Source organism: Motacilla alba, chromosome 27 (genome assembly GCF_015832195.1).
Source record: "Motacilla alba alba isolate MOTALB_02 chromosome 27, Motacilla_alba_V1.0_pri, whole genome shotgun sequence".
NCBI classification, from domain to species: Eukaryota; Metazoa; Chordata; class Aves; order Passeriformes; family Motacillidae; genus Motacilla; species Motacilla alba.
In genome coordinates, this window is record NC_052042.1 from 3,681,357 (window position 1) to 3,692,488 (window position 11,132).

General features: G+C 67.4%; 1 protein-coding gene across 1 annotated transcript; it reads right to left on the reverse strand.

Moving 5' to 3' along the window:
- Window positions 1-302: 302 nt before the first annotated feature.
- On the reverse strand, window positions 303-5,153 carry GRB7 (growth factor receptor bound protein 7; the record flags this gene model as incomplete). Its single annotated transcript, XM_038162847.1, has 14 exons — window positions 303-1,137; window positions 1,212-1,305; window positions 1,644-1,731; window positions 1,819-1,879; window positions 1,958-2,074; window positions 2,145-2,225; window positions 3,013-3,111; window positions 3,228-3,338; window positions 3,419-3,556; window positions 3,645-3,722; window positions 3,792-3,913; window positions 3,991-4,147; window positions 4,768-4,912; window positions 5,020-5,153. Coding segments are annotated over 14 exons (1,572 nt in total), but the record flags the coding sequence as incomplete, so codon positions are not given.
- Window positions 5,154-11,132: the final 5,979 nt, after the last annotated feature.

Here is an 11,132-nt window from a genome sequence, read left to right on the forward strand (position 1 = left end):
CCCCGGCCCCCCGCCTTTATAGCAGCTGCCCCAGCCCCCCCAAATCCGGGCCCGTAATCCCCCCAGGATAATCCCCCCTCCCGGGGATTTGCGGCGGCCGCGTGGCTGAGCCGCACGTGGTGCCCGGGGAGCACAGAGGGGCCTTTGTGCGGCCCCCGGGGCACTGCGGGGACACAGCGGGACACGGCGACACTGCCAGGCATGGGGACGCCGTGGGAGATGGGGACGCTGCCAGCCGTGTGCCACCGGCACTTGGGGGGGGCTCTGGGGATGGGAAGGAACGAGGCGGGACCTCTGCAAAAATAACCTTTATTATCACTGGTATAAAACACGTCCCAGTTCAACTGGCCTCGGGGAGAAGTGGGGGACACGGTGATGGGTGCCCCCCTCACCCCCACACCCCGGGACCCCGCTCCTGGGGACCCCAAAACCCCCCTGGTGTGGGGGCAAGGAGTGCCAGGCCCCTGCAGGGACACTCGGGGCTGGTGCTGCAGGGCAGAGGGGAGAAAGTGCTTGAGTGTGGGGGTCCTGGCAGGGGGCTGTGCTGAGCTGTGCCATGTTGGCGGTGCCAGGCTGTGCCAAACCACCCAGCTGTGCCAGACTGTGCCAAACTGTGCCATGCTGGTGGTGCCAGGCTGTGCCAAACCATCCCACTGGTGCCAAGCTGTGCCAGCAGTGCCAGGCTGTGCTGAGCTGTGCCATGGCAGTGGTGCCCAGCTGTGCCTAACCGCACTGGCGGTGCTGGGCTGTGCCAAGCTGTGCCATATCAGCAGGGCCAGTCTGTGCCAAACAAAGCCAGCGGTGCCAGGCTGTGCCCAGCCATTCCACACCGGCGGTGCTGGGCTGTGCCAAGCCGTGCTACGTCGGCGTTGAGACTGAGCCGAAGAACGCCAGCAGTGCCAGGCTGTGCCAAGCCACGCTGGCAGTGCCAGACTGAGCCAAACCCTGCCACGCTGGTGGTGCCAGGCTGTGCCAAGCCCTCGCAGTGGCTCAGAGGGCCACGCAGGTGCAGTAGTGCCGCAGCTTGCAGGGCAGGATGCCGCGGTTGATCTGGTGGAACTCCACGAGCTGGATGAGGTCGGCGAAGCGCGTCTGCCCGTCGTCCATGGTGAAGTAGAGCCGACCCTCCTCCTCGCTCTGCCGGGGGGCTGCAGGTCAGGACCCCTCTGCCCAGCCCCCCCAGGCCCCCCCAGCCCCGGGCTGGCACTCACCGGCAGGATGAGGTAGTGTTTGATGCGCTGCAGGTGGCACAGGGACAGCACGAAGCCCTTGGGGTTCCGCTGGCTCTCCCGCACCAGGAAGACCCTGCGAGCCCCGGCGGTGTCACTGCTGGCCCCAGGTCCCCTCTGCCCTCCCGGTGTCACTCATGGGGTCCCACAAACCCCCTCTGAAGACCTGGGAGTAGCCCAGTACCCCCTGCCATCCCTGGGATGGGGACACAGGCTCTGCGTCCCCCCAGGAGCCTGTGTGCCCCCCAAACCCTGCAAAAACCTGGGATCACTCACCCCTGACCCCACATGTGTCCTGTATCTCCCCAGGAGCTGCAAGACCCTGTAACCCTTGGGCTCCTGGACCTCCCTGGAGTCCCATGTCCCCCCCAGGAGCCCCGGGGACCCCGACCCCCCCACCCCGGGGTCCCGTACCCGTCCACCAAGCCCTGCCGGCCGATGAGCTGCTGGGTGTCCTCCCGGGAGATGCGCCCGTGGAACCAGGGCTGGGTGCGGTGGATGGCTGTGGGGAGAGGGGTGTCAGACTTGGGGAGGACCCCCTGCCCAGGGCAGGGACCCCCGCTGGGGGGGCACTGAGCCCACGTCTCACCGGCGCTGAGCGGGGAGCTGTGGCAGGCTGCGGGCAGGCTGTACCGGTGCGTCGTCTTCTTCTGGGCACACAAAGAAAAGAGGGGACGTTGGGGTGGCCTCAGGGGGACTCCCCCTCACTCCCCGGCACCCCCACTCACCCTCCAGGCCTGTGCCTCCTCCAGGGCCACGGTCAGCACCTCGCTGGGGTTCTCGATCACCCGGCCCGTGCACCCTGAGAAGTCCATGGCCACCAGTGCGTTGTCCGAGACGCTTCGCTGTGGGGGACAGGGGGGTCACCGGGGGGTCCCCAGGGGCCAGGGGCTGCGGGGGGCAGGGGACACTCACCAGGGGCGTGGGGCCGATCCAGGGGGGTTGGCTCAGTCGTGCCTGCGCTTGCTGGTAGTTGCGGTAGAGCTGCATCCCGTACTGGGGGAACAGCTCTGTCAGCTGGGGGGGCCCTGCTGCAGGGTGGGGGAGCACCCAGGGACACCCAGGGACACCCAGGGACCTCCACAGCCACCCAGGGCAGGGGTGGGGACCTCTGCATCCACTCCACGTGGGCACAGGGACACCCACCCTGAAACATTTTCACTGGCATGGGGTCATCCCTCCAGCATCCCTCTAGAACCCTCCACATTCCCCGCCTTGTATCCCTCCAGCATTGTCAGATTAAGCCCTTTTCTGACCCACAGATGGGGCGACTGAGAGGTGTTTTAAAAGCTTTTATTCTATTTTCAGTCTCACGTGAAGGGTGAGACAATACAGATGTTATAATTCACACTATCACAATCAGAAGCCAATTATTTCCTAATTACAATATACTATAAGCATTTTTGGGGATATCCTGAGTTTGGAAGGTTTTGCCACACCATGCTGTAAATGCCTTAAAGCCAATCGCCTAAAATTACCCCTCGTGGTTCTACAACAATGCATCTTTCACAGTTCTATTTCTCCAAAGCATCTGGTCTTATTTGCAAGGCCACCCTTTGAAACATTTTTCCTAGCTCCATTTCTCTCCCAACGCTGTCTGTCCCATTCCGTGGCATTTCTCACCTCCAGGTTCGCACACGGGTGCACACTGCGCGACCCTTCTGCCACCGCACCACCCCACTATTCCTCCAGAACGTCCCCATTATCCCTCCGAATCCCCTCCGAATTCCCTCTGCCACCATCCCAGCGGGCGGGGGGCCGGCGGCGCCCGCTGGGGGCTCACCTTGAAGAGCCGGAACGCGGCCATCCAGCAGCTGCGGCTCTGCTCATCCTCGCTGCAGAGCAGCTTCAGGCCCTTCACGCCGCTCCGCACCTTGTGGGGCTGCGGGAGAGGCCGGAGCCGTCACGGGGCAGCCCCGGCCGGCTCTGAGGGGACAGAGAGCCCTTGGCAAGGGGAGGTGCAGGGAACGACCCTGCCACAGGCAGGGACATCCCCACCTTGATGCAGAAGCCGAACTCGGTGGGCGTCCCGTAGAGCTTCTTGCCCTGCGTCACGTAGTAGATGTTGGACTCGGTGAGGTCAGCGAAGTACTGCAGGTGCCGGGGGTCCTGGGGGGTGGGGGGTGTCAGGGCCGGCCCTGCTGCACCCCCCGGCCATGCCCCCCTCCACCAGAACCCCCTGCCCTCACCTTGGAGGTGCCCTTGGTGGAGTAGTAGAGCCCCGAGCGGCGCAGGGAGAAGTGGAAACGCTTCCAGACCTTGCGCCCGGCCTCCCGCAGGTGCAGGAAGCCCTGGACCTCAGGGCAGCTCCCAGAGTTGAGGAAATTCTGGGGGGACACGAGGGCTGAGGGGCACGGCGGGGTCCCCGGGGCACGGCGGGGTCCCCGGGGCACGGCTGGGCGTGGTGGCCTGTACCTGGATGAGCTCGGAGTGTGCCATGCTCTTGTTGGCCTCCAGGCAGCTGGACACCATCACCTCGGGGAACAGCAGCTGCTGGGGGACAGGGGGTCAGCGGAGACCCTCGGGGCACCCACGGGGGGGTTCCAGAGGGTGCCCACCTACCGCGTTGCTCTTGAAGAGCTCGTACTTGGCGAAGTTCTTGCGGAACACGAAGCGGCTGTCGGCGCCCGGGGCCCAGGAGCTCTGCACCTCCACCACCGACTCGTGGTCCTCCAGGCAGCGCTCTGGGGGGGACGGGGGGTCAGCAGGGTGGCGGGCGGTCCCACAGGCCGTGCCCTGCCATGCCCCCACGGATGCTCACCCAGGGCCAGGTGCTGGTGCAGCTCCACCAGGGCCCAGCTGTGGTCGTGCAGCGCCCGCGTCCTGCGCACCAGGGTCTCGCAGAGCTGCCGCGCCGTGGTGGCCGCCGAGGCCTCCAGAGAGCGGCAGGCGCCGTCCTCGCCGAACACCTTCACCACCTGGCACAGGGGACAGGGGCTGTCAGGGCCCCCCCGGCACGAGGGGACCCTGCAGAACCACAGGTGAGACCATCCACCCCACCCACCACCTCCTGCTCCGGTGGGAGGTGGTTCCTGTCCCAGGGATGGAATCCCCCCTTCCCAGAGCCTTGATTCATGCAGGAGGAGATTCCTGTCCCAGGGATGGAATCCCCCCTTCCCAGAGCCTTGATTCATGCAGGAGGTGGTTCCTCCCCAGGGATGGGATGCCCCTTTCCCAGAGCCTTGACTCATTTGGGAGATGGTTCCTCCCCAGGGATGGGTTCCCCCTTCCCAGAGCCTTGACTCATTTTGGAGGTGGTTCCTGTCCCAGGGTTGGGGTCCCCCTTTCCAGCCCCTTGACCCCCTGGCTCAGGAGGGTGGGACCTCTGTAGAGGGGTCCCTCTCCAGAGGCTGAGACCCCTTCCCAGACCCTCCCATGGGAGGAGGCTCCTGCCCCAGCGCTGAGACCCTCCCCTCTCCCCAGCCCCCCGGCTCCCCTGGGGGGTGCCCTCGCCGGGGAGGTCCCTGCCCCAAGAACCCCCTCCCCAGCCCGCACAGGGGTCCCAGGCCTCAGCCCCCCTTCCCAGCCCCTGACTCACGTGGGAGGCGCCCTCGCGGGGGGGTCCCTGGCCCAGGGCCGGGCTGCTCAGGATGGGGGAGTTGGAGGGGCTGCAGAGCTCGGGGAAGGGGTTGGGGATGCTGGGCAGCGACGACGCTCGCGGCTCCTCCTGCGGCGGCTGCCGGCTGCGGGAACGGGGAGGGGGGGTGAGCTCTACGCCCCCTGTGACCCCCCCGAGCACCCCCTGCCTCCCCCCTAACCTCCCCGACCCCCCCCCGGGCCTCACACCCACCTGCCGCCGTGGATGAAGAGGGGCTGGGGAGCGCCTGACCTCGGGCGGCCCCTCGCCCCATCCCGCTCACCAGGACCCCCATCCTGCTCGGGGGGCTCCCAGAGGCTGCTCTGCTGAGCCCCCCCTCCATGGCATTATCTGTGGGGGGACAGAGAGGGGGTCTGGCACCCGTCTGCTAGTCCTCGTTCCCTCGGGGGGGCCATGGCCACATTTGGGGCGCCGTGGCCAGGTGTGGGCAGCCCCCACAGGACACCATGCCAGGCTCCAGGTGGGCTCCCACCCCTGGCACCCACCCAGGGGTGTTTTCGCGGTGCCCAGACAAGCAGGACCCCAGCCCTGGGTGGGATGCTGGGAACCAAGGGTCCCAGGTCCTGTCCCCCCATTCCTGTCGGGTGCTGGGAGCATAACACTGATGGTGAGCACAGCCCCTTATGAGACCCCCAGACCCTCAGAATTCCCTCACCAGCGGCCCCACACCAGCCCTGCGGGTCTGGAGCACCGGGAGATGCTGAGCTGAGCTTTGCCGGGCCGAGCTTTGCCAGGCGAGCCGTGCCGGGCGCCGAGGGAGAGAAGGAAGCCGAGCGCGGCGGCGGCGGCGGCTCAGCCCAACACCTCCTCGGTCCGGCCAAAACCGGTCCCGGCAGCCGCTCCCAGCTCCACCTCACCGCCCTGGCATCCGGGCCCGGGCGGCCCGCGCCGGGAGCCGGGGGCGAGGGAGCCGCCGTGGGAACCGCCGCCAGCCCCCCGCCGCTGGCACGGCCCCCCCGGTCCCCACCCACGCCCGCTGCCACCGGGCCCCGGGCCCCGCTCCCGCCCGGACAGCGGCACCGGAGCCGCGGGGGCAGCGGGGATGTGCCGGGGCCCCCCCGGCACGTGGCACACGTCACACACACGTGGCGTCCACGGTGGCACCCGGTGGCGGTGCCGGGACACCGGGCACAGCCGCGTTAATCATTCGCCCGCTGCCCGTCCCTGTCCCACCTCCCGCCACCTCTCGGGGTCCAAGTCCGTGGCTGGGCGGGACTGATGTCACCCCCGCGCCATCCCTGAGCCTGCCGTGTCCCTGTCCCCATCCCTGCATCCCACCGGGACCCTCCGCTCCGTCCCCGCTCCCTGCCCTGCCTGTGCCAGCCCGGTGTCCCCTCCCTGGCCACAGCCGGGGTGATCTGGGGACACGGGGACAGCCGGGGGTCAGGCAGGGTGATGCCGCTGGTGGGACACAGCAGGGGACACGGGGGGATGTGACAGACAGGGCCCTGGGAGCGGGACACCGCCCTGGCACCACCCCCGTGGCCTCAGGTCACCCCGGGTGAGCCCTGTCCGGGTGGCAGCGGCAGGGTGGGGACACCAGGGTGTCCGGGGGTTGTGGGACAAACAGGGCACACGGGGCTTCGGGCAAAGGGACAGGGGCCACCAGGCTGTGGGGTGGGGGGCTGGAGTGGGTCAGGAGCACCGGGATGGGCCCCAGGGCCACCAGGGCTGTGGAGCGGGGGGTCCAGGGCCACCAGATTGAGGGTCCCAGGGCAACAGGGCTGAGGGACAGGATCCCAGGGACAGCAGGGCTGAGGAATGGGATCCCAGGGACACCAGGGCTGAGGAATGGGATCCCAGGGTCACCAGGGCTGAGGGACAGGATTCCAGGGACAGCAGGGTGAGGGGATGGGATCCCAGGGACAGCAGGGCTGAGGGATGGGATTCCAGGGACACCAGGGCTGAGGGATGGGATCCCAGGGACAGCAGGGTGAGGGGATGGGATCCCAGGGACAGCAGGGCTGAGGACACGATTCCAGGGACACCAGGGTCGAGGAATGGGATCCCAGGGACACCTGGGTGAGGGGATGGGATCCCAGGGTCACCAGGGCTAAGGAAAGGGATCCCAGGGACAGCGGAACAAGGGACAGCGTGCCGGGACCACCAGGATTGAGGAGCAGCATCCCAGCTGTGTGTGGGGGGCCCGGTGGGTGCCGAGGGTGGGGGACAGGGGCAGCAGAGGAGGCACGGCGGGATGGCAGAGGAGGAGGAAGAGCCGGGAGGAAGGCGGGAAGGAGGGAGGGGAGGGGCGCGGGCGCCGCGGGAGCTCCGGGGTCGTTGCCGGCGGGGTGGGACCAACACCCCGGGATGAGCAGCGACCCCCTCTCAGCCCCGGGAGCCCCCAGGCCGGCCCCGCTCCTACCTGCAGCTCCCGCCGCGTCCCGGCACCGTCCCGCCGGACCAGGGATTCCTGTTCTCCCCGGCTTTATCTACCTGCGCCAGCTCCCGCCCCCGCCTGACATCACGACGCCCCGGGCCTGCTGGCCGGCACCGGCCCCCCACCGGCACCCAGAGGGGCCCCCCAGCCCCCCCGGCCCCTTGGGGGGGTGTCCAGCCCGAGCCCGGCCCAGCCCCGGGGGGCTGCGCCCCCCCAAACCCCCCTGAGGTGGTGATGGGGAGTTTCCCACAATGCACTGGGGTGACCCCTGGAGCAGCCGGGTGTGGGGGGACACGGGGACACCTCGGTCCCCTGGGGTGTCCCCAGGGGGGTGCGGATCCCACTGACCCCCAGCTCGTGCCCTGGGAGCCCCCAGCCCCCGGGTGTGGGGTTGGGGCTCCCCTGGGACCCCCAAAGTGGGGCTGGAAGGGTCCCATGGTGGGAGGGGCGGGTCCCCATTGTCCCCTCAGGGACCCTGCCAGGTGGGACCACGGGGTTGGGGGGGTCCTGGGGGTCTCATGCAGGTCAGGGGTCCTTCCAGGAGGGCTGGGGGCAGTATTTGGGATATGGGAATGCAGTGGGACGTGGCGTCACTTAGGGGCTCTGTGTGTGTCCTGTGGGGTCCCTTGGGGGTGTCCCCACACAGGGTCTGGGAGTCCCCGCTGGGGACTAGGGGTGCCATGGGGTCACAGAGTGTCCCCACGGAGGGGTTCAGGGGTCCCTGTGGGGGATGCTGAGGGTTCCTATTGGTCTGGGGGGGCTACAAGACCCTACAGAGCCCCCACAGGGGTTTAGGTGTGGGTCCCACAGGGCAGTGGGGGTTCCCACAGAAATACAGAGCTCCTGCGAGGGCCCCACGGCTCCCGTGTGGGTCCCCCTGAGGTCATTTTGTGTCCCACGGTGGAGGGCTGCGGGTGACACGGGGGTCACTGGGGTCATTGCGGGTCTCACAGGGGATTTGCGGGTCCCCTGCTGGTCCTGGGGGTCACTGCAGGTGACACGCGGTGAGTTTGGTCCCCAGGGGGTCACTTTAGGCCGCTAGAAGTGCGCTGGAAGTCACTTTGAGTCACCGAGGGTCACCCTGTGTGCCCCGGGGGTCACCGGGGTCACGGCGGCCTCCCGGAGGTCCCGGAGCAGACGAGACGAGCGCCGCGGCGGCGCAGAGCGGCCGGAAGCGGCGCGTCACGTGACCGCACCCGGAAGCGGCGGCGCGGCGGCACCGGGGGCCATGAGCGGCGGCGCCGGGGACGGGAACGGGGCCGAGAGCGGGGCCGAGCGGCGCGTCCGCATCGTGGTGGAGTACTGGTGAGCGCCGCGGCCGCGGGGGCGGATGAACCGAGGGGATCCCGGGGCCTTCGCGGGTGGGAGCCGCCCGGGGTACGCGGCACCGGCCCACAGCGGTACCGGGAGCACCGACTGGGGGAACTGGGGTGAGGCGTGCGGCGGGTTCGGGCACGGAGGGGGCTGGGGGGAGAAGGGAGAGGCTGAGGGGGAGCTGGAGGGGTTGGGGGTGCTGAGGGGGGGTGTAGGGAGCCTGAGGGTCTCTGAGGGGTGGGGAATTGGGGGGTTATAGGGGAATTTGGGGGCTCAGGAAGGGGCTATGGAGGATTTGGGGGGCTCTGAGGGGTTGGAGAAGGGGTTATAGGGTAGTTGGGGGGCTCTGAGGGGTGGGAAATTGGGTTATGGGGGAATTCGGGGCTGAAGAAAGGGTTATAGAGGATTTGGGGAGCCCTGCAGGGTGGGAATTGGGGGTTATGGGGAAATTCGGGGGCTGAGGGAGGAGTTTTAGAGGATTTGGGGGGCTCTGAGGGGTTGGGGGGCTGAGGAGGGGGGTGTAGGGAGACTGAGGGTCTCTGCAGGGTGGGGAATTGGGGGGTTGTTGGGGAATTTGGGGTCTGAGGAAGGGGTTATAGAGGATTTGGGGGGCTCTGCGGGGTGGTGGAATGGGGTTATAGGGGAATTTGGGGGCTGAGGAAGGGGTTATAGGGGATTTGGGGGGCTCTGCGGGGTGGGGGGCTGAGGAGGTATTGGGGGGCCATCGGGTTATGGGGTACGGGAGGGCTCCTGATGGGGGGCGTTGGGAACTGGGGGTGCAAGAGGCAGCAGAGCTGTTGTGGGGGGACAGGCTGGGGGGGTCCCTGGGTTCGGGGAGGGTTTGGGGGGGTCCCTCCTCAGGCAGTTCCCCCCTCCCCAGCGAGCCCTGCGGCTTCGAGGCCACGTACCAGGAGCTGGCGAGCGCCGTGCGGGACGAGTACCCCGACATCGAGATCGAGTCGCGCCTGGGGGGCACCGGTGAGACCCCACAGCGGCCTCGGGGGGACACCCCAAACACCCCCCAGTGCCCTGCTGGGGGTTTGGGCTGGGTTAAAGCCGGGGGGTGGTGGCCTGGTTGCCAGTTTGGGGGCAGAGCTGGGGGTCTGCAGAGTTGGGGGGGAACGGGCTGGGGACGCCACGAGGGGTTTAGGGGGGGGACGCAGCTCACGGCTGGGCCTTGTGCGTGCCCTCAGGTGCCTTTGAGATCGAGATCAACGGGCAGCTGGTGTTCTCCAAGCTGGAGAACGGGGGCTTTCCCTACGAGAAGGACGTGAGTACCCACCGGGGCTCCCGGGCTGGGCTGGGGGCGTTCGGTGTGCAGGGAGCCCCTCCTGTGGTGGGGTCGTTGTTTTGTCACCCCCTGAAGCTCTTCCCCTTCCTGCCACCCTGCTGGCATAGCGTGGGAGGGGACGGAGGGGCAGCTCCTCGTGTGGATTTGTCCCTGTCACCTCCGTGTCTCCCCAGCTGATCGAGGCCATCCGCAGAGCCCGCAATGGGGAGCCCCTGGAGAAAATCACCAACAGCCGCCCCCCCTGCGTCATCCTGTGACCCCCCAGGGACAGCGGGGTCCCCCCACGCTGCCCACCGCTGCCTTCCTTAAATCCCTGCGCCACTGGGGGGGCTCGGGAGCCTCCTGGGGACCCCCGGAGTGGCGCAGGTGGCACTGGGGATCATCCTGCCCCCTGCCCGACCTGCTGTGGGGTGTAGCCGTGGCTTGGAGGGGGGGGTCTCCCACCTGCCTTTGCCTTCCCCCCTCGTCAGCTGCACCTCCCCGGGGGGCACAGGGTTGGCCCCCCCATTTCTCTGTGCTGGCCTCTCCCCTCCCTCACCCCCTGGGAATCTGGGGGGGGGGTCTCCCATGAGTGGGGGGGGCCAGGCTGGGCGTTGGAGCAGCTCCCAGCAGGTGAATTCCAAGGGGAATCCACGGGCTGTAACTTCCCTGGGATCTGTTAATGATTAAAATCCCTCTGGCACTGTTTAATCCAGGGCAGGGGCTGGCCATGGGAACCCACAGGCACGGGTGTGTTCACGTCCCCCCTCCCCATTCCCAGGCTCCTGCTTCCTGCCTGGAATGTCCCTGGCCCTGGCCTGGGGGCAGGGGGGGTCCCCTATTTATTCTATACTGTGTATAAACCCAACGGCCCGGCTGGAATAAAGGATGGGAATGTGGCTCCTCTGGTGTCCCCCGGGAATGGGGGGTGGGACACGGTCCTGGAGCCTGCCTGGCAGCAGGAATTTTGTCCTTCAGGCAAGTGGTGGGGGGTGGCAGAGGGGGGAGGAAGGGGAAAAAATGGGAGAAGGAAAAGGAAGGGAAGGGGGAAGAAGGAAGAAGCAGAAAAGGGAAGACAAAAGGGGAAAAGGGAATGGAGACGGGGAAAAGGGGACGGGAAAAGGAATGGAAAGGAGGGAAAAGGGGAAAGGAAAAAGGAGTGGAAAGGAGGGAAAAGGGGAAAGGAAAAAGGAGTGGAAAGGAGGGAAAAGGGGACGGAAAAAGGAGTGGAAAGGAGGAAAAAGGGGGGAAAAAGGGGAAAGGGAAGGGATATGATATGTTGGTCCTTGGGAGACAGAGCTGGATGCGACAAAGAAGAGGAAACCAAACAGACCATGAAAG